General features: G+C 44.1%; 1 protein-coding gene and 1 pseudogene across 1 annotated transcript; both read left to right on the top strand.

Moving 5' to 3' along the window:
- Positions 1-2,200: 2,200 nt before the first annotated feature.
- LOC142213018 (olfactory receptor 5V1-like) lies at positions 2,201-3,137 on the top strand (annotated as a pseudogene).
- Positions 3,138-17,691: 14,554 nt separating this feature from the next.
- LOC142214282 (olfactory receptor 5AP2-like) lies at positions 17,692-18,627 on the top strand. Its single transcript, XM_075283183.1, has one exon. It carries the CDS (start codon positions 17,692-17,694, stop codon positions 18,625-18,627), a length of 936 nt encoding a protein of 311 aa, XP_075139284.1.
- The last annotated feature ends 4,986 nt before the right edge of the window (positions 18,628-23,613 follow it).

Here is a 23,613-nt window from a genome sequence, read left to right as displayed (position 1 = left end):
AGGACCAGGAGGAAGTGTGAGCATTGTGGGCCAGAGTTTTTTTTCCCTAAATTTGACATGAATTTACGTAACGTTGAATGTCCCGGAGCCTGGACACGGATAGGGATCCGGACACCAACACTGCAGCATCCATAAGAAAGAAAGCCTATATACAATATGCATACGTTAAGGAGAAGGACAAGTGACAAACCCAAGACACCCAAGAAAGGACTTTAGATGTACATACCCAGAAAATATATATTGCTGAAGATCATGAAAAGTGGAACCATCAAAACAATATTCAGGTTCAAGGGTACCCGAAATATGGCTCTACCACAGCTGATCTCTACCTTCTAGGACTTTTTAGGTCCCTGTAAATTCTTATTTAGGCCCAGTTCACATCTGTGTTCGGTAATCAGCTCGGGAAGTCTGCATAGGGACCCCCCGAATGGACTACCGAAAGCTTTGGCAAGCAGTGTGCAGTGAAAGCAAAAAGACCCCATAGACTACAATGGGGTCCGTGTGCTTTCCACGCCGTCTTGAGTCATGCGCACAGGAAAGTAGATTGTAAAGTACGTTCCATGTGGACACCGCGAGGAAAGCACATGAATAGTCTATGATGTTGAGGCTGTACTTTGACTAGAATCGTTGCTGCCACCAATTCTTCCTGTTCCTTCAGAGTCTATCCTCATTATATATCTGCTTTACTAACTAAAATTGATCAAATATGATTAAGCTCATTCTTCTCCTCCTCATCCTATTATTGTGTAGTTCTATTGCACTGTTGCTGTTATGTCATGCAGCGATGACAATAGCACAAGTGTCTCTGAGCTCAAACACCTCTCAAAATGGCCCTGCCTTCCTCAGCTAAAATCTTATATTGTGTCTGTGGCATCAGCACTGTAATATATCCAACTAGCAGTCATCAGGGGTGTAACTTGAAGGGGTGCAGCGGGTGCCCAGGAGCCTTAGGGGGATCATAAGCACTGGCATCAATATTGAGATTGCAGCTTCCATCTATCCCATAAACCAAGGAGACCTACAGATTATCCTAACCACACTAAGGTGGATTAAACTTCTTAGCACCCACACCCATCACTATAAAGGATTCACTGTAGGGAGGAGGTAGGGGGCCCCAGAAAAAAGATTGCAGCGGGACCCACAAGACATTATTTACGCCACTGCCAGTCATTACTAGGTGAGAAGCTGTCAAGTGGTGTCAGGTGATACCCGAAGCCAGCCAACATCACAGACATTGGCTGACTGTTAGGGTTGAGCGATCGGAATCAGAAAAGATCGGATCCCGATCAGCGATCAAGTAAATTTCACGATCGGGATCAGCTGGAAAATTATCAGAAATCAGATTTTGAAATCTCAAGATCGGCTCAACCCTAAAAGTGACTTTTCCCATAGAGAAGCATTGACTAGGGTTGAGCAATCGGGATCGGGAAAGATCGGATCCCGATCGGCGATCAAGCGAATTTCCCAATCAGAATTGGCTGGAAAATTATCGGAAATCGGATTTTAAAATCGATCCTGAAATCGCAAGATCGGCTCAACTGTACTGGCTGTCTTTTTACTGCCCAATGCATGTAGTGGAGACCATTTTTTTTTAGATACATCCCAAAGGATTGTGAAATATTCAGGTAAAGTCGGCTCACAATGAATCAACTCGCTTATCTGTAATCCATATGCTCTGATAGAGTCCCTGAGGTACTGATACATTAGACTTTTCTAACAGGCGGATGGGCTTTTTATCAAACGTAGAACCAAGAACCTCATGTATTTCAATATACAGCAGGTATTTGCAGTAATGCTCTTGGTGTTGCATCCTCTATTTTTTACTATTATTATTATTTATTTTTTTTACCTTTGTTACCTTCCTTGCTATGGTAATTGGGTATCAGGAGACCTTCAGTAGAATTAACACTTAGCACTTAAATCTCTGTATCAAATCTCCAACGACTCATTAAAAAAGATGATATTTGTGATGCCTAATACTATATAAATAGTACAGTACAGCATGGTAAATATGAAGGGGCATTTCCAACATAACAGTTTGCTCCATGCTGGTCGGAAATGAGCAGACACCATTTTGTAGTCATCAGAAGGTTTCCAGGCTGGTTAATGAACATCCAAAGACGGTCTTCAAAAAATTAAGCATGGCTACCTTCAACAGTTTTGTTTTCTTGGCTATCCTTCACTAGATACAGAAGATCTAATGGAAGACTTAAATCAAACATCTACAGAAAGATTCATCCTCCTTGGCCTCTCCGATGTCCCATATCTCCAGATTATCTGCTTTCTTGTGTTCTTGACAATGTATATGGTGACAATGTCGGGAAATGTTCTATTGATAATTTTGGTGCAGCTCAGTCCAAAGCTACACACCCCCATGTACTTTTTCTTGAGTAATCTCTCTGTGGTTGACATTGGCTTCTCCTCCACCATTGTGCCTAAAATTCTAATAAATACCATGTCCAACGACAGAAGTATTTCTCGGGTGGGATGTGGAATACAAATGTATTTTCCATATGTGTCTGGGAGCCGCAGAATGTCTTCTCCTTGCTGTTATGGCCTGTGACCGATTTGCAGCCATCTGTAGACCGTTGCGTTACCAAATGATTATTGACAAGAAGATGTGTCATTGTTTGGCTTCCATACCATGGAGCGTGGGCTTCAGCAGTGGCATCATTCATGTGCCCCTCACTTTCCAACTTCCCTTTTGCAAATCCCATCATGTCAACCACTTCTTCTGCGGGATACCTCCTTTCTTTAAACTCTCCTGCAAAGATACTCACCTGAATGAGATATCCATGTACCTTGAGGCACAGATCATTATTCTGTGTGCCTTCTTCTTTACATTACTTTCATATATTAACATCATCTCAACCATCTTCAAGATGAGTTCTTCAGAAGGGAAAGACAAGGCTTTCTCCACATGTGCCTCCCACCTCACTGTGGTGTCTCTGTACTATGGAACTATTATGTTTATGTACCTAAAACCTCGCTCCGCATACTCTCCCAAGATAGACAAGATCATGTCCCTTTTATATACAGTGGTGACACCCATGTTGAACCCCATCATCTACAGCATGAGGAACAAGGATGTTATAGACATGATCAGAATTAAACTTTTTAGGCAATCAAATTATTGAACGAGGATACACCCATCAAACACAATGGTTTAGTGAGTTCTTTTTCTTTTAAACACAAGGATTTTATTGATCAAAATTAGAGATGAGAAAATAAAGTTGGGTTTGTCCCGAATATTTCAAATCTTTTGTTTTTTTATGTAACCAAAAATGGAGATTCATCTCAGGTGAACTAAAATGGTCATCACATTATACTCTGTGGTCTCTTCAGACTCCAGAGTACAATGTCTGGATGTCCAGAGGAGGTTAAAAAAAAAAAAAAAAAACATACTTGCCCTTTATTACCTCTTTTGTGACCACTTGAGGCATCCGGCACTCTCCTGGTCACCTTATGTGCCCGGGATCAACGCTGAAGCTTATATTCGGGCCACCAACGATCATATGGGCATGCTGAGCATGCCATCACTAAGGGCTCTGGGAGAGAGCACTGGATACCGCAAGAAGGCCCAAAAGTAGTAAAGAAAGGTGAGTATAAATTTTTTAAAATTTTTTTTTTACACATCTCCTGGGCCTCCACTTATTATACTTTTGGATTTGAAGACACCCCAGAGTATAATAATGTCTGCTGAGTTTATCTTAGAGAGCAGGAAATTGGATAGGTTCCCCATATGGACTCCCCCAGATGGAATCCAAACACAGAAATGAGCGAGGGGTAACTAAGGTAATTTGTTTTTCTTACCACACCCCCTCCAATTGACACATCAGAAGACCTGTTTAGATGATTTTATGCATCACCAATCTCTACACCACTCATGACTTACATTAGCCCTCATTTTCTCCTATGCCAAATCCTGGGAGCTGAAACTATCCAAAGAGGAGTGGCAAAAATAATTTCTTCTCAAGCACATTCCCCCATTGGCTTGCTCTTCTCAAGAGAAGAACTACAACATTTTCAAGAGAAGTTCTCAGGTTCCTACTCTTCTGCATGGGATTTTCAGTTGCCTTCTGGCATTACATCAGGGCACCTGGAACAATACTTCATATCTGGTGGGAATGTACTGCCTTACATACCTTTTGGAGGATCCACAGCCTTTATGAAAGGGTAACTGATTTTACAATTGTGGCACCTCTGATTGCGCACCTTATTACCATTGTTCCTATCCTGCTCTACAAACTGAAAAATGGACTACTCAGGCACCTCTTATCTGCAGCTAGAAACGCTATCCCTTAGCATTGGATGTCCACAGTGATCTCCTCCCTACGTGTCTGGTTGGTGGAAATAAACTCAGATACCTCAGATAAATTTGTGTAGATTTGGACTGTATGTATTATTTGCAAAGATGTTTCTGGCCTTCCATAGTGGCTTGACCAGTAAACAGGCCAATGGACCTTCCAAGGCAGCGGTCAGATATCCCTGCCTGGTGTCCAGTTCTGGAGTCTTCTCCTCTCTATGGGTGGATAATGGAGGCAAACTCCTATGTTTACTTTCCCCCGACCTTTTCCCTTCCCATATAGACTAGGCTTTTACTGAATACTTGTTTCTACCTGACTAGGACCTAAATGAACACTTAGTCAACTTCTTCAAATACTAAAAGTAGACTGTCAAGTGCTTGGTACTGTAGAAGACTTCTGTAACACCTCAGGATGGAAGAACCAGACAAAAACGGCATGGTAAAGTACCGTCAACCAGGGTCTTAAGTAGAGATGAGCAAGTAGTATTCGATCAAGTAGGTATTTGATCGAATACTACGGTATTCGAAATACTCATACTCGATCGAATACGACTTGCTATTGGCTGAATGCTATACACTGTATAGAATTCAGCCAATCAACGCTGGTTGTGCAGGAGGGATGCTGCAATACTATCCTGCGGGTCTATCATTCTACCCACGCCGTCTCCTTGCACTTTCATCCTGCAAAACCAGCATTGATTGGTCAAATGCTATACAATGTATAGCATTCGGCCAATCAATGCTGGTGCTGCAGAAAGCTCATCTTTGACGAGGCAGAGTCTAAGATCAGAACACAATGTAGACTGTTCTAATGTTAAACATGCAGTCTGCAGATCAGGACATGGAGCGGGGATAGTATTTTACCTTTGAGTAGCAATCCCCACATCTGTCCTGCAGAACCAGCGTTGATTGGCCGAATGCTGTACACTGTATAGCATTCGGCCAATCAACCCTGGTTCTGCAGGACGGATGCGGGGATTGCTGCTCAAAGGTAAAATACTATCCCTGCACCATGTCCTGCTCTGTACGGTTCTTTGGGTCGGTTCACACTAGCTTATGTATTCCGTACAAAAGGAGTCCACATGAGGACCCCCCCGGATGGAATACAAGCGAAACTGCAAGAGCTGTGCAGTTAAAGCACACAGACCCCATAGACTATAATGGGGTCTGTGTGCTTGCATTCGTGCGGGCAGTTCGCTGCAAGCACACGGACCCCTTTATAGTCTATGGGGTCCATGCGCTTAAACTGCACAGCACTCCTCCTCAAGACTCCTCAACTGCACTTCGCTCCTCCTAATCACTCTCCTCCTGCTACTCGTGGACTTGGTGACTCTTCTTTAATCGAATAGTGGTTTCCCCTGAAACGAGTATTTTATTCCTATAGACTGTAATGGGATTTGATATTCGATAGAGTAGTCGAATATTGAGGCTCTACTCGAAACGAATATCGAATCTCAAATCACTACTCGCTCATCTCTAGTCTTAAAGGGGCTCTATCATTAAAATTATGCTATATGAGCCGCACATATGCATGAATAGCCTTTAAAAAGGCTATTCAGGCACCACTAGTGTTATTTTAACACCCCCCCCATTTTAAAATAAAACTATAAAAACATATATGTAAATCATACCTTAGCGTGCACACTGGGCGGTCGTGCACTGTCCCATGTCATCTTCTGGCACTCCTTCCTCTTCTTTCTTCTTCCAGCGATGTCCTCCTGTCCTGGCTCTTCTCCGCCTTGATCTTCTGTTCTTCCAGCGGTTTGTGTTCAAATCCTGCGCATGCGTAGTAGCGCTCCCTCCGGAGGGCTACTGTGCAGACGCTGGTGCCATTTTTGTTGTGTTCTAAGTATCCCTTAGAACTATGCGAGCATGCACAGTACGCTCGCGAGCTTCTTCATTCCGGAAGAAAAGAGGATAAAGGCGTGGAAGAGCGAGGACAGGAGGGCGTCGTGGAAGAAGAAAGAAGAAGAAGGTGTGACAGCAGGATGACGTCGGACAGTGCACAACCGCCCAGCGTACACGCTAAGGTATGATTTACATATATGTTTTTATAGTTTTATTTTAAAACGGGGGGGGGGGGGGGGAGGTTTAAAATAACATTTGCGGTGCCTGAAGAGCCTTTTTCACACATAGATGGGGCTCATACAGCAAAATTTTGCTAATAGAGCCCCTTTAAGCACATAGTCAGTGAGCATTAAAAAGCATTATTTGTACCGTAAAATTTTAAAACTGCAAATCATCCCCCCAAAAAACAAGACCCAGTTGATGGAATAATGGAAAAAATAGGGTTCTTAATAGAGATGAGCGAACACTAAAATGTTCGAGGTTCGAAATTCGATTCGAACAGCCGCTCACTGTTCGTGTGTTCGAACGGGTTTCGAACCCCATTATAGTCTATGGGGAACAGATACTCGTTAAGGGGGAAACCCAAATCCGTGTCTGGAGGGTCACCAAGTCCACTATGACACCCCAGGAAATGATGCCAACACCTCTGGAATGACACTGGGACAGCAGGGGAAGCATGTCTGGGGGCATCTAACACACCAAAGACCCTCTATTACCCCAACATCACAGCCTAACAACTACACACTTTACACACGCAATACCACCTCTCTGACAGTAGGAAAACACCTTGAAACATGTGTATTTGGCACTTGCAGTGAGGAGAGCTTGTCACCAGCAGTGAATTTGGCCCTTGTAGTAAGTTGAGGTTGGCACCAACATTTGTTTTGAAAATCAGGGTGGATTGAGCCTCTAACCAGCAGAGTTTGGGCAAATTCATGGTGGAGGGAGCCTCTAAAAACCCCAGTTTGGACCAATTCATGGTGGAGGGAGCCTCTAAAAACCCCAGTTTGGACCAATTCATGGCGGAGGGAGCCTCTAAAAAACCCAGTTTGGACCAATTCATGGTGGAGGGAGCCTCTAAACAGCCCAGTTTGGACCAATTCATGGTGGAGGGAGCCTCTAAACAGCCCAGTTTGGGCAAATTCATGGTGGAGGGAGCCTCTAACCAGCCCAGTTTGGGCAAATTCATGGTGGAGGGAGCCTCTAAAAACCCCCGTTTGGACCAATTCATGGTGGAGGGAGCCTCTAAACAGCCCAGTTTGGGCAAATTCATGGTGGAGGGAGCCTCTAACCAGCCCAGTTTGGACCAATTCATGGTGGAGGGAGCCTCTAAAAACCCCAGTTTGGACCAATTCATGGTGGAGGGAGCCTCTAAACAGCCCAGTTTGGGCAAATTCATGGTGGAGGGAGCCTCTAAAACCCCCCAGTTTGGACCAATTCATGGTGGAGGGAGCCTCTAAAAACCCCAGTTTGGACCAATTCATGGTGGAGGGAGCCTCTAAACAGCTCAGTTTGGGCAAATTCATGGTGGAGGGAGCCTCTAAAAACCCCAGTTTGGACCAATTCATGGTGGAGGGAGCCTCTAAAAACCCCAGTTTGGACCAATTCATGATGGAGGGAGCCTCTAAAAACCCCAGTTTGGACCAATTCATGGTGGAGGGAGCCTCTAAACAGCCCAGTTTGGGCAAATTCATGGTGGAGGGAGCCTCTAAAAACCCCCAGTTTGGACCAATTCATGATGGAGGGAGCCTCTAAAAACCCCAGTTTGGACCAATTCATGGTGGAGGGAGCCTCTAAACAGCCCAGTTTGGACCAATTCATGGTGGAGGGAGCCTCTAAAAACCCCAGTTTGGACCAATTCATGGTGGAGGGAGCCTCTAAACAGCCCAGTTTGGACCAATTCATGGTGGAGGGAGCCTCTAAACAGGCCAGTTTGGGCAAATTCATGGTGGAGGGAGCCTCTAAACAGGCCAGTTTGGGCAAATTCATGGTGGAGAGAGCCTCTAAAAACCCCAGTTTGGACCAATTCATGGTGGAGGGAGCCTCTAAACAGGCCAGTTTGGGCAAATTCATGGTGGAGGGAGCCTCTAAAAACCCCAGTTTGGACCAATTCATGGTGGAGGAAGCCTCTAAACAGCCCAGTTTGGACCAATTCATGGTGGAGGGAGCCTCTAAAAACCCCAGTTTGGACCAATTCATGGTGGAGGGAGCCTCTAAAAACCCCAGTTTGGACCAATTCATGATGGAGGGAGCCTCTAAACAGCCCAGTTTGGACCAATTCATGGTGGAGAGAGCCTCTAAAAACCCCAGTTTGGACCAATTCATGGTGGAGGGAGCCTCTAAACAGCCCAGATTGGACCAATTCATGGTGGAGGGAGCCTCTAAAAACCCCAGTTTGGACCAATTCATGGTGGAGGGAGCCGCTAAACAGCCCAGTTTGGACCAATTCATGGTGGAGGGAGCCTCTAACCAGCAGAGTTGGTGGAAATCAGGGTGGAGGGAGCCTCTAACCAGCAGAGTTGTGGGAAAGCAGGGTGGAGGGAGCCTCTAACCAGCAGAGTTGGGGGAAATCAGGGTGGAGGGAGCCTAGTATTAGCAGAATTGTGCAACGCTTATGGTGGATGAGTATGAGGATGCGGAGGAATTGGAGAGGTTGAGTACAGACATGGAGTTTCATGTTGGGGTGCTTTACACAGGTGGGCCCAAAAATGAAGGCTCTATCCAGTGGTGGTTCATTTTTATCAAAGTGAGCCGGTCGGCACTCTCAGCTGACAGACGGGTGCGCTTGTCAGTGATGATGCCACCGGCTGCACTGAACACCCTCTCAGATAGGACGCTGGCGGCAGGACAGGACAGCACCTCCAAGGCATATAGGGCAAGTTCAAGCCACAGGTCCAACTTCGACACCCAATACGTGTAGGGCGCAGAGGGGTCGGAGAGGACAGGGCTGTGGTCGGAAAGGTATTCCCGCAACATGCGCCTATACTTCTCACGCCTGGTGACACTAGGACCCTCCGTGGCGGCACTTTGGCGAGGGGGTGCCATCAAGGTGTCCCAGACCTTAGACAGTGTGCCCCTCGTTTGTGTGGACCGGTGAGAACTTGGTTGCCTACTGGAGGAACTGCCCTCCCTGCCGCCAACGTCACATGCTGGAAACATCTCCATCATATTCTGCACCAATTGCCTGTGGCAAGCATTGATGCGATTGGCCCTCCCCTCTACCGGAATAAAAGACGAGATGTTGTTTTTATACCGGGGGTCAAGGATAGCAAAGATCCAGTACTGGTTGTCCTCCATGATTTTGACAATACGCTTGTCGGTTGTAAAGCACCCCAACATGAACTCAGCCATGTCTGCCACAGTGTTAGTTGGCATGACTCCTCTGGCCCCACCGGAAAGTTCAATCTCCATTTCCTCCTCATCCTCCATGTCTACCCATCCGCGCTGCAACAATGGGACGATTCGAAGTTGCCCGGAAGCCTCCTGTATCACCATCACATCATCGGACAACTCTTCTTCCTCCTCCTCCTCCTCCTCCTCCTCCTCCATTAAACGCAGTGAAGCGGACAGATGTGTGGACCTACTCTCCAGCTGTGACGGATCGGATGCTATCCCTAACTCCTCTGTGTGATCTGAGTTATCCCTGATGTCAATCAGGGATTCTCTCAGAACACACAAGAGCGGGATTGTAAGGCTCACCATCGCATCCTCAGAGCTCACCCTCCTTGTGGACTCCTCAAAGACCCGTAGGATGTCACAAAGGTCTCTCATCCATGGCCACTCATGGATGTGAAACTGAGGCAGCTGACTTAGTGGCACCCTAGGGTTTTGTAGCTGGTATTCCATCAAAGGTCTCTGCTGCTCAACCACTCTATTCAACATCTGAAACGTTGAGTTCCAGCGTGTGGGGACGTCGCACAAAAGCCGGTGTTGTGGCACATGCAGGCGTTGCTGGAGAGATTTTAAGCTAGCAGCGGCTACTGTCGACTTGCGAAAGTGGGCGCACATGCGCCGCACTTTCACCAGTAGCTCTGGAACATTGGGGTAGCTCTTTAGGAAACGTTGCACCACTAGGTTGAAGACGTGGGCCAGGCATGGAACATGTTGGAGTCCGGCAAGCTCCAGAGCTGCTACCAGGTTCCGGCCGTTATCACAAATGACCATGCCTGGGCCCAGGTGCAGCGGCTCAAACCATATTGCCGTCTCATCGAGGAGGGCATCCCTCACCTCGGAGGCAGTGTGCTGTCTGTCCCCCAAGCTGATCAGCTTCAGCACAGCCTGCTGACGTCTACCAACGCCAGTGCTGCAACGTTTCCAACTCGTAGCTGGGGTCAATCTAACAGCGGAGGAGGAGGCGGTGGCGGAGGAGGAGGCGGTGGCGGAGGAGGAGGCGGTAGAGGAGGAGGAGGAGGGGGGTGTTCTTCTCGTGTCCCTGCCAGGAATGTTAGGCGGGGAGACGAGGTACACCGGGCCAGTTTGGGAAGCAGTCCCAGCCTCAACTACATTCACCCAGTGTGCCGTCAGTGAAATGTAGCGTCCCTGTCCGCATGCACTTGTCCACGCGTCGGTGGTCAAGTGGACCTTTGTGCAAAGCGCGGAACTAAGGGCCCGCCTGATGTTGAGTGACACGTGCTGGTGCAAGGCGGGGACGGCACACCGGGAGAAGTAGTGACGGCTAGGGACGGCATAGCGAGGTGCCGCAGTTGCCATCAGGTCCAGGAAGGCGGGAGTTTCAACAAGCCGGAACGCCAACATCTCCTGGGCCAGCAGTTTAGCGATGTTGGCGTTCAAGGCTTGCGTGTGTGGGTGGTTAGCAGTGTATTTCTGCCGCCGCTCCAATGTCTGAGAGATGGTGGGTTGTTGTAAAGAAGCGCCTGATGGTGCCTTTGATGGTGCAGGAGAAGGAGATAAGACAGGAACAGGGGAGGATGAGGGAGAAGTCAACAAAGTGGCGGAGGCAGATGAAGTGGTGTCCTGGCTCGTCCTCTGGAGTGCATCGCCAGCACAGTCAGCAGTGGCAGAGGCAGAGGCAGTGGCAGAGGCAGTGGCAGTGGCGTGAACGGCAGGCGGCCTTTGTCCTGCCGTTGCTGCCTGCCACTGATTCCAGTGCTTGGATTCCAAATGACGGCGCATTGAAGTGGTGGACAGGTTGCTCTTCTCAGAGCCCCTAATCAATTTCGAGAGGCAAATTGTGCAGACAACACTATATCTGTCCTCGGCGCATTCCTTGAAAAAACTCCACACCTTCGAGAAATGTGCCCTCGAGGTGGGAGTTTTTCGGGGCTGGGTACGAACTGGAACATCTTGGGAGATTCCGGGTGTGGCCTGGCTTCGCCTAAGCTGCTGACCTCTGCCTCTGCCTCTAGCTACCCTTTTTGGTGCTGCACTTGCCTCAACATCCACACTACTTTCCCCGCTTGACATCCCCCCTGTCCAGGTCGGGTCAGTGTCCTCATCATCCACCACTTCCTCTTCCAACTCCTGTCTCATCTCCTCCTCCCGCACAATGCGCCGGTCAACTGGATGCCCTGACGGCAACTGCGTCACATCATCGTCGATGAGGGTGGGTTGCTGGTCATCCACCACCAAATCGAACGGAGATGGAGGAGACTCTAGTGTTTGAGCATCTGGACACAGATGCTCCTCTGTTAGGTTCGTGGAATCGTGACGTGGAGAGGCAGGTTGAGGGACAATGAAAGGAGCGGAGAACAGCTCTGGGGAGCAGGGACAGTTGGGGTTATTGTTCTGTGAAGCTTGGGAATTTTGGGAGGAAGGAGGACAAGACTGTTGGGTAATAGGAGGAGAGGAGGCAGAGTCTGACTGGCTGCTGGACAATGTGCTGTAAGCTTTCTCTGACAGCCATTGCAAGACCTGTTCCTGGTTCTCGGGCCTACTAAGGTTTGTACCCTGCAGTTTAGTTAATGTGGCAAGCAACCCTGGCACTGTGGAGTGGCGCAATGCTTGCTGCCCCACAGGAGTAGGCACGGGACGCCCTGTGGCTTCACTGCTACCTTGCTCCCCAGAACCATTCCCCCGACCTCGCCCACGGCCTCGTCCACGTCCCTTTCCGGGAGCCTTGCGCATTTTGAATTCCCAGTTAGAAATTGGCACTATATACCAGTAGCAAAAATTGTGGGTGCACGTAACCCCAATATATTCTTTGAATTACCAGTCAGAAACTGGCACTATATGGCAGTAGCAAGAAATGAGGGTATTTGTAACCCCAATATATTCTTTGAATTCCCAGTCAGAAACTGGCACTGTATACCAGTAGTAAAAATTGTGGGTGCACGTAACCCCAATATATTCTTTGAATTCCCAGTCAGACAATGGCACTATATACCAGTAGTAAAAATTGTGGGTGCACGTAACCCCAATATATTCTTTGAATTCCCAGTCAGAAACTGGCACTGTATACCAGTAGTAAAAATTGTGGGTGCACGTAACCCCAATATATTCTTTGAATTCCCAGTCAGACAATGGCACTATATACCAGTAGCAAGAAATGAGGGTATTTATAACCCCAATATATTCTTTGAATTCCCAGTCAGACAATGGCACTGTATACCAGTAGTAAAAATTGTGGGTGCACGTAACCCCAATATATTCTTTGAATTCCCAGTCAGACAATGGCACTGTATACCAGTAGTAAAAATTGTGGGTGTATATAGCCCCAATTCTATTGCTAGGGGACTTGCAGGGTATTTCTGAGGTGAAGGTGGGGGGGCACACCGTTGGAACGGTGATTTGGGGTGTATATATGGGGTATACGGGAATACACTGTCAGTGTGTTCCATTCAGGATCCTGGGAAAGCTGGGTTGCGGCGATTGAGCCCGTCAGTGCCACGTTACACTGACAAGCTTCTCCCTGGAATTGAAGTTATATGTAAGCCCAATATATTCTTTGAATTCCCAGTGAGACAATGGCACTATATGGCAGTAGCAAAAATAGTGGGTGTATATAGCCCCAATTCTATTGCTAGGGGACTTGCAGGGTATTTCTGGGGTGAAGGTGGGGGGGCACACTGTTGGAACGGGTATCGGGGGTATATATCGGGTATACGGGAATACACTGACAGTGTATTCCATTCAGGATCCTGGGAAAGCTGGGTTGCGGCGATTGAGCCCGTCAGTGCCACGTTACACTGACAAGCTTCTCCCTGGAATTTAGCTCTTACAAGAGCTGTTGTGGTTGTCTTCTCCTTCCTATCCTAGCCTGTCCCTGCCTACCCAGAATCTAAGCCCTAGCTAGCTGGACGGAAACCTCCGTCCCCGGTGAATTGCAAGCTCAGAATGACGCGAAGCTGGGCGGCGCTGTTCTTTTAAATTAGAGGTCACATGTTTTCGGCAGCCAATGGGTTTTGCCTACTTTTTTCAATGCCCCCAGTGTCGTAGTTCCTGTCCCACCTACCCTGCGCTGTTATTGGAGCAAAAAAGGCGCCAGGGAAGGTGGGAGGGGAATCGAGTAATGGCGCACTTTACCACGCGGTGTTCGATTCGATTCGAACATGCCGAACAGCCTAATATCCGATCGAACATGAGTTCGATATAACACTGTTCGCTCATCTCTAGTTCTTAATAGTTTTTTTTTTTTTTTAAAAAAAAGGAAGAAATAGCTGATGTTAAAGGGAGAGTAGCCAATAGAGTTCTTGTGTAAATGTTTTTAATTGTGTCTTTATTTATAAAGCTAAACCTCTCGAGGGAAGATACCACACACGACAAGCTTTAAAAGCTACAATTTCAATAGGTGCTCTGTAATTGCCAATTTCTGACCATATAGAAATTATCATGAAAGGACAGTTAAAGTTGTAAGATGTGGTCTAAGGTCAACAAAGTTTCTTTGACTTTTTTGACCTTCTATTATACCAGTGGGCTAAGACATCTTGCTTTTGGTAGAAAATTAAAAACAGGAAAGATATATAGTAAGGTAATAAAAAGGTACCTCTGTTCTCTGGAACTATGGTCTCCAACCTATGGCTTTCCACTGTTGTGGTAGAAGGGGGTTTTAGTTTGACACAGCTGGAAATTCACAAATTGCTCTAAGGTAGGGCTTACAGATGAGCGAGTAGTGAAATATTCAATATTCATTTTGAATTCAATATTCGACTATTCGACCGAATACCAAATCCCATTATAGTCTATGGGAAAAACATGCTCGTTTCAGGGAAACCAACATTCGACCAATTGGACACCCCAGGAAATGATGCCAACACCTCTGGAATGCAACTGAGACAGCAGGGGAAGCATGTCTGGGGACATCTAACAAGCCCAAGTCCCAGGATTACCCCACTATCACAGCCTATCAACTACACACTTTCCAAACTCAATAGAACCTCTATGACAGTGGGAAAATACTTGGAAACCTTCTTTCCTCTACATTATTTTGTACAGAAACACAAATTATAAGCTATCAATAACCAAAAATCTTTTTCTATTTAAAAATTCTCTTTGATGTAAAAACATTATACACAATAAAAGCCACTATAAATGTAGTATTGTCACATCTGCAACGACTCATAATTTCACATAAATGTATTGTATATCCCATTTGGTTAGTATAAATTAAAAAAAAAAAAAATTAAAAAAAACATCTCTAGAAATGCTGTTTCTTGGTCACCTTCTTCAAAAATTTAATAGTCTTATCAAAAAGTGGCATGAACAGTCCCACAGAATGGAACCAATTAAAAAAACAGATCAGCCTAAAAAAAAAAAAAAAACACCCAAAACTCCATCAGATGAAAAATTAAAAGCTATGAATTAGAAGTTATAAATACAGATTTTTTTTTGTCACCTTGCCTTCAGTAAAGTAATTAAAATGTGATTTGTACTCCAGAAGAGTTACAATATAAAGCGCATCTTGTCTGGCAAAAAGTGAGCCCTCAACTAAAAAAAGGCCCAACTTTAAGAAGATGGCTCCACCAACACAGACACGGATTATTTGTTTTAAGTGATTTCATTTTCTTAAATTTCTTAAAAGGAAAAATAAAAAAGTCACAATGAAAAAAAATCTACAAAGGACTCTCTATAACTTTATATAAGGCAGTCTTATCTAGAAACCCCTTTTCCAAGTGAAGCTCACTACGAGTCTGTCTTCTCTAACCCCCAGTGTGGAAGCTCCTCTTCATGTACAGTTATATAGTTAGACATTAGAGATGAGCGAGTAGTACTCGATCGAGGAGTAGGTATTCGATCGAATACTACGGTATTCAAAATACTCGTACTCGATCGAGTTCCACTCGCTATTCGAATGGAAAAGTTCGATGCAGAACCAGCATTGATTGGCCGAATGCAATACAGTCGGCCAATCGATGCTGGTTCTTCTCCTACCTTTAGAAGTCTTCTCTGTGCAGCTTCCGCGCGGCGTCTTCTGGCTCTGAATTCACTCTGCCAGGCATCGGGCCTGGGCAGAACCGACTGCGCATGTCCACTTGTAGTGCGGGCATGCGCAGTCGGCTCTGCCCAGGCCCAATGCCTGGCAGAGTGAATGAATAGCCGGAAGACGCCGTGGGGACGCTGCACGGAGAAGACTTCTCGGAGGATCCAGCCCGACCCTCACTCGTGGACTTGGTAAGTATAATTTGATCGAACGTTGCCTACCCCTGAAACGAGCATTTTCCCCCCATAGACTATAATAGGGTTCGATATTCAATTTGAGTAGTCGAATATTGAGGGGCTACTCGAAACGAATATCGAACCTCAAACATTTTACTGTTCGCTCATCTCTATTAGACATGCTATATCCATACATCCTGATAGAATCCATACATATACATTAGTCTTTTTTAAGGGTCTTTACACCACAAAATGGCCAACTCCATCAAATATCTGACTTTGGCTTTCATTTTTGCTTCTAGAAATAAGTAAACTTTTTTTCACTTTCTTGACTTCTTAAGACAACTTAGTTCTTCTGATAATTGGGTGTCAGGAGAGCTCTGTATCAAATCTCCAAGCACTCATTAAGAAGGTATGCGTGACACCTCATACTATATAAATAGCACAGCACGGTATATATGAGGGGTCTTGTCAGCATAATAGCTTGCTCCATGCCGATCGGAAATGAGCAGACACCATTTTGACATCAGTCATCAGAAGGTCTTCAGAAGAGGTCAATGAGCAACCAAAGACGTCTTACTCATAAGGTATGTCTCGTGATATAGTAATCATTTTGGGAATAGACAATAGCTCAGGTCTAGTGAGAGTTGTGAGACCAGGTTGGAAGTCTAAGGACAGGTCCTATCCTTGCCCATTTTGCAGTCCGAGTTAATTCCGGGTTTGTGGAAACATATAGATGTGCGTTCCCTGCTATTAACATACATTAGCCGAGAAAATACAGAAGTCTCGGAGATTATGGTGGGGAACATTGTACAGGAACTGAGAACTAAATGACAAATTCAGCTTTTGTATATCTACTAAAATTACAGCGTAGAAGTATATGTTGTATAGAAGTTCTTGTGGGAATGTGACTCTTGCTTGAGATTATGGATTCCTGAAACTACAAGTGGTTAGGAATAGGAAGTAGCAATGGCTGTAGACAGGTCAGAAACACCAAAATGGCTGGGTAGATCATGGTCAAGCCAGGGCATGGCACAGGCAGGGCAGTGCAATAGCAAGACATGGACTAACACAACATTAGATAGGACAGTGGCCAGGCATAGGACCTAGACTCAGAACCAGTATCCCAGCTCAGGATCAGTACAAAGGTACAGGTATAAGAGTTCATCTCAGGTTCAGGGTTCAAAGACTATAGGCAGGTTTCACTAGGCCAGACATAGGATACCGGCATACCGGCACTGGTTTCAGGGTACTCTGTATACAGACAAAATACAGGCTCATGTTTTGGGATTCGTCTCAAGTTATAGGGGTAACAGATGCAGGTAAGATTCAAGCTCAGGATAAAGGCCCATACATCATTTAGGACACAACTCAGGCTTCAGGATTCATAGGACACTGACAGGTTTGAGGCTCAGGATACGGGAATAGGTTTCAGGGTCCTCAGGATACCACAATACAGGCCCGGGTTTCATGATACGTGCTACAAGTTCAAGTTTCGGGGTCCAAACAGATTCAAGTCTTCCAGGAAGAACTGGAAACTGGATTGAAGAAGTAGAATCCACAGATAGGAAAATAGGGTTAAACAGATCCAGGTCTAGCAGATGAATAAACAGAACATAACGTATCAGAAAACAATCCTGAAGCCAATACTGATCGGACAAGCAGAATTTATCCACATTTTGAGCTGCCATTAGGCATTGGTGGTGGAAGGAGGACTCATGCACTTTCTCCATGACTGTGTGGTGTAAGGAGGACTCACAGGCCCCCTCTATGAGTAGCATGGCAAACACGACTCACAGCACGTCTTTAGGATTATCAGGGTGACCTGACAAGATGTTCGGTTTGAATCGGGACAATTTTACAAAATGAAGTTTGTGTCCTTTCGAACAGTACAAAGCCAATGTTCTTCACTCAGAATATACAAATATTAACTATGGGTACCTTTAACTGTTTTGTCTCTTGACTATCATTCACTAGAACATATGATGGAACACGTAAATGAAACATATACTGAAAGATTCATCCTCCTTGGCCCGTCAGATGTCCCATATCTTCAGATCATCTGCTTTCTAATATTCTTATTAATGTACATGGTGACATTGACAGGAAATGTTCTACTGATCACTGTGGTGAGGATCAACGCCAAGCTGCACACTCCCATGTACTTTTTCTTGAGTAATCTCTCTATGATTGACATTGGCTTCTCCTCCACCATTGTGCCGAATATTCTGAAAAACACTCTATCCAAGGACAGAAGTATTTCTCGGGTGGGATGTGGGATGCAAATGTATTTCCATATGGCATTAGGAGCCACAGAATGCGTCCTTCTTGCTGTCATGGCCTACGATCGGTTTGCCGCCATCTGTAGACCATTGCACTACCAAACAATTATTAACAAGAAGATGTGTATTTGTTTGGCTTCCATGTCTTGGGGTGTTGGCTTTGGTAACGCCACTATTCATACGCCCCTCACATTCCAACTTCCCTTTTGCAAATCCCATCATGTCAACCACTTCTTCTGCGAGATGCCTCCGTTCTTTAAACTCTCCTGCAAAGATACTCGCCCCAATGAGATAGTCATGTACGTTGCGGCACAGATCATTATCCTCTTTGCTTTCTTATTAACGTTAATTTCATATATCAACATCATCTCTACCATCTTTAAGACAATATCTTCACAAGGGAAAGATAAGGCTTTCTCCACATGTGCCTCCCACCTCACCGTGGTGTCTCTGTACTATGGGACTATTATCTTCATGTACCTAAAACCTCGCTCCGCATACTCTCCTGAGATTGGCAAGACCATGTCCATATTATATACAGTGGTGACACCCATGTTGAATCCCATAATCTATAGCATAAGGAACAAGGATGTTAAAGACACCATCAGATTGAAACTTTTTAAGTGGTCAAACCGTTGACACATGATGTAACCAGATAATTTTCAATTATTTTTTTTTTTTAAACATGAATTACATGGACCAAAATGGTTGGCAATATCTTGATAGGGGAGTTCACACTACCTTTGCTAATGTCCGTTGCTTAGACCTTCATCAGACGCGATCTAGTGTGGTAGCAGGATCAGTATAAGTGTCAAGGCATGGCCCTTGATGCCTCCCATGCCTTGACACTTATATTGATCCTGCTACCACACTAGATCGCGTCTGATGAAGGTCTAAGGACCGAAACGTCATATGCAATTGATCTAGCCTGTCTTTCTATGCCAATATTTTGCATTGTGTCAAAAGGCGTTAACTATATTGTAAAATAAATCTCTATATTCCTTTGATCACAAAACAGTGTGTGCAGGAAAATCTATTTTTACCTGGACCTACTGAGAGACATGGAGGACTCAATGGGACTTGCAGATGAAGGGCTGATATAATTATACCCTCTCTTCCCTATGTGCCACAATGACTCCTGTCCTAATAAAGACAGTCCTCAGAGCTCTCCCTGTATCTCCCTATCAAATTAGATAAGTTACCCTTATTTCCTTCAACCCAACGCGTTTTATCTAGAGCACGGTTTATGTGTACTTAAATTGGTGATTTTTTTGACAGTCTTAAATATCTATTATTAGAGATGAGCGAACACTAAAGTGTTCGAGGTTCGAAATCCAATTCGAACAGCCACACACTGTTCGACTATTCGAATGGATTTTGAACCCCATTATAGTCTATGGGGGGAAATTCTCGTTTCAGGGGTATGAAAACTTCGATAAAATTATACTTACCAAGTCCACGAGTAATGGTCGGGCTGGATTCTCCTTGAAGTCTTATCCCGGCGCAGCGTCCCCGTGTCTTCTTCAGGCTGGAATTCACTCTGCCTAGGCATCAGGGCCTAGGCAGAGCCGACTGCGCATGCGTGGTCATACGCGGACATGCGCAGTCGTCTCTGCCCGGCCCGACGACTGAGCAGAGCCAACTGCGCATGCGTGGGCATGCCGCGCGTGCGCAGTCGGCTCTGCCTAGGCCGGATGCCTAGGCAGAGTGAATTCCAGCCGGAAGACGCCGCGGGGACGCTGCACGGAGAAGACTTCTAAAGGTAAGAGAAGAACCAGCGTTGATTGGCAGAATGTATAGCATTCTGCCAATCAACGCTGGTTCTGCATCGAACCTTAAACTTCGAACAGCTAGTAGTGTTCGATCGAGTACAAGAATTTCGAATACCGTAGTATTCGATCAAACAACTACTCGATCGAACACTACTCGCTCATCTCTAATAAGTAGTACTAACAGGAACATCTTGGGCAAAATGTTTGCCTAGGGATGGACAAACCAATTAGTTCTGAGCAGGATTCGAACAAAATAATTCAAATTGTTCAGTTTTTAACAAATCTGAATAAATGGTGATTTGTTTCACGTTTCACTCTGATGTTCTGGCATTACCTGACATCATCTCACAGCCTCTCAGCCAATGGTCGGTAGTAGGAGGACACTTGATAGTGCTGATGTCATCTTCTTACAATGTGTGCTCTATTTTTACAATTGCCCCAAATTCTCTACAATGATGGAGGGTTTAGGTTCAATCAAAAGTGTTTGGCTCAGCCATAAGCTTAAAGGTGTTTTCTGGTGTCTAATACATGTGTCATTCTGGTGTGTGATCTGTGGGTGTCCAACGCCTGGACCTTGGGTGCCAGTAGCTCTTGGCAGTGCAGGAAAGGGCTAAAAGGGTTATCTCGGACTATGCTATTTAGCATGGCGGTCTCTACCTTTTTTTGCTAAGTGCATGTGATCCCTAAGGTCATGTTATCCTTCTTCTCTACTTTCTCCATGCTTTCACACGCCTGCCACCATTTTAGCCCATTTTTGTCAAACCACAAAAAATTGGATTATTTTTAAATCCAATAATTTTGTAAAAATGGCCTGACTCTGTTTAATTTTGGGCCTCTCTCCAGTGGTGGCCCTCTGCCACATAACTATTATATTATTATGTATTTGACATCTCAAATTTCACTTTATCCATTTGACGCAAAAAGACTACACTGGTTTCATCTTAGGTACAGCCATGACACCTCCAATGAATTCATCATCTGCAGAATAAGGAATGAGGACTGTAAGAGCTGTTTTGAGGCCTACTAAAGGTGAAGAGGACACACGTGGTTGCTAATATATTTCTGTAGGGCTAACTTGGGAAGCAAAGTCTAGGGGAGCTCTGCACCTTTAATCCCATGAAGGTAAATTTGTATTTGGCGTAGGAAATTAGTAAATTGGCGCTCGCAAAGTAATCTCCATTAGCAATAACTACCGTAGAGTGTGGTACCAAGGCAGAGGACAGAAAATATCATTAAAAAAAAAAAAAAAGACACAGGTCAAGGCAGGAATTTATTACCTCTTTTGGTAGGCCATTTCATTGATTGAGCATCAATTATGTGGGACAGCCACCCATTTGGCCATCAATGGTATTGGTGACATTCCGTCATTCCATAACTTTGGCTATAAGGGGGCATTGACAGATATTGGGGCTTTTTATGGCAACTTGGTATTGACATGGCAAGAGAAGTCTTAGCACAGCAAATAGTGGCTTGTGTGTGTGGCATCTTGAGGAGTATACTTCAGACTGCAAGACGCCAAGTAGCCAATGAGTACTTATTCTTGTTCTGTTAGAGACAGATCGTGCAGCTGCTTTCAATAGGAGCTGGCTGTAACTGCAGCCGGAGCTCCCAGAGAGAAGACAGGGCAGATTTATTACCTCTCCTGCCTTCTCGTTCGCTGTGTATACAGCACTCAATGAGCGCTGTATACACAGCTATGGACGCTGCCATAAATCAGCTGCCCTCTGACCCGGCGGACACGTGATCCGCCGGGAGCAGAGTCTTACAAGAGCTGCTGGGTCCTACAGGACCCCAGATCAGCTCAGTAAGCTGTGTATACAGGGTGCAGGAGGCTGTATTTCTCCTGCAACTGGGGTTAAATGTAGCAGCCGCAGTTATAGGAGAAATCAGCCTCCAGTACAAAAAATAAGTGATCAGATGTCCCCAAAGGTCTCATCACCTTATGGGGACACAATCTGAAAAAAAAAAAAAAAAAAAATATAATAAAAAAGTTTTAAAAAAATGTAAATAAAATAATAATAAAAAATAAATAAATAATACGCTAATAAAACGCGGTTATTAAAGGTTATAGCCCCACCCCCGATGACACCATACAAAATAAAAATTACCATAAAGGAGAGGAAAAACTATATTATAAAGTTTTTCAGTGACACTTTGTGTTATTAAATTAAAAAAAATAATAAATTGAAAACCAGACACAATTTCCCTCCTATTTTGTTTATATTTTCCTGGATATAAAAAAAATTAAAACACATTCAAAAATAAAAATAACATAAAAATAAAGCCCTATGTGTCCCCGAAAAAAGACGCAAAAATTAGTTGACTGAGACATACAAGAAAAATGTTACAGCCCTCAAAACCGCACATACAGAATAAACCTAAAATATGTCTGGCCCTGGACCACAAATTGGCCTGGTACTGAAGTGGTTAAGCTAATTATTATTGTTAATGAAATGATAGAATTATAGAAATAACTGAACTAGTACAGAAAATATAGAATTATAAAAAAAAAAAACCTGAATAGCAGTTATAAAGTTATAGAAATAATTTAATTTGTTGTAGGAATTATAGAATTGTAAAAAAAAAAACTGAACTAGTTATATAAATTGTAGAATTATAAAACATAGCTGAACTTTGTAGAAATTGTAAATCTATAGAAATAACTGAACTGGTTACAGAAAATATAGAATTATAAAAAAAAAAAAATAGGTAAAGTAGTTATAGCATTATAGAATCATAAAATAAATGAACTAATTTTAGAAATGATAAAGTTTTAGAAATTATTGAATTAGTTATAGAAATGATAGAATAAAAAAAAAGTTATGGAAATTATAAAATTACAAAAAATAACTGAAATAGTTACAGAATTTCTAGTTATACAAAATATCGAATTATAAAAATAACTCAACTAGTTAAAGAAATTATAGAATTATAAAAAAAAAAAAGCTGAACTAGTTACAGAACTTATAGTTATAGAACATATAGAATTATACAAATTACTACAAATTACAAATTATACTAATTATAGAAATTACAGAGTTATAGCCATAAAAATGATAGAATTATAAAAATAACTGAACTAATTATAGAAATTTTATAAAATTTATAAATTATAAAAAAAATAGCTAAACTATTTATACATATTATAGAATTCTAGAAAAACTGAACTAATTATAGAAGTTACAAAACTATAGAAATAACTAAACTAGTTAAAGAAATTATACAATTATACAAAGATAGCTGAACTAGTTATAGAAATTATAGAGCTATAGAAATAACTGAACTAGTTACAAAAAATATTGAATTCTAGAAAAAACTCAACTAATTATAGAAGTTATAGAATTATAGAAAGAACTAAACTAATTTTAGAAAGTATAGAGTAATAGAAATAACTGAACTAATTCTAGAAATTTTATAAAATTTTAGAAAATAATAAGAAATAGCTGAACTATTTACAGAAATTATACAGCTATATATGTCCTCTTCAGAGCGCCCTGCACCCCGCCTCCCTAGACTAGTATTGTAGAGATGCAGAGAGTAGGCGGGGCTTAGTGTGGCTGGAGAGTGTGGGTGGGGAGAAGTGAGTGCATCACTCATTTCTCCCCTCACAGTACCCACCCACACTCTCCTAAGCCCCACCCCTCTCCCCGACTAGTATTATCGAGAAGGTGGGGCTTAGGAGAGTGTGGGCGGGTACTGAGGCGGAAAACATCTCCCCACCCAGTACCCGCCCACAACTCCTAAGCCCCGCCTTCTCTATAATACTAGTCGGGGGAGAGGGGGCAGGGCGCTCTGAAGACCGGACCAAGAAGAGAAGCTGGGAGCTGCAGGTAAGTGGACAATTGTGGGGGGA

The sequence above is a fragment of the Leptodactylus fuscus genome, chromosome 7 (assembly GCF_031893055.1).
Source record: "Leptodactylus fuscus isolate aLepFus1 chromosome 7, aLepFus1.hap2, whole genome shotgun sequence".
Lineage (NCBI taxonomy): Eukaryota > Metazoa > Chordata > Amphibia > Anura > Leptodactylidae > Leptodactylus > Leptodactylus fuscus.
This window is presented reverse-complemented; position numbering and strand designations above follow the sequence as displayed.

What these genes read in the sequence shown, in the direction of transcription:
- LOC142214282 (XM_075283183.1), top strand. Translation starts at nt 17,692, where the DNA reads ATGGAACACGTAAATGAAACATATACTGAAAGATTCATCCTCCTTGGC.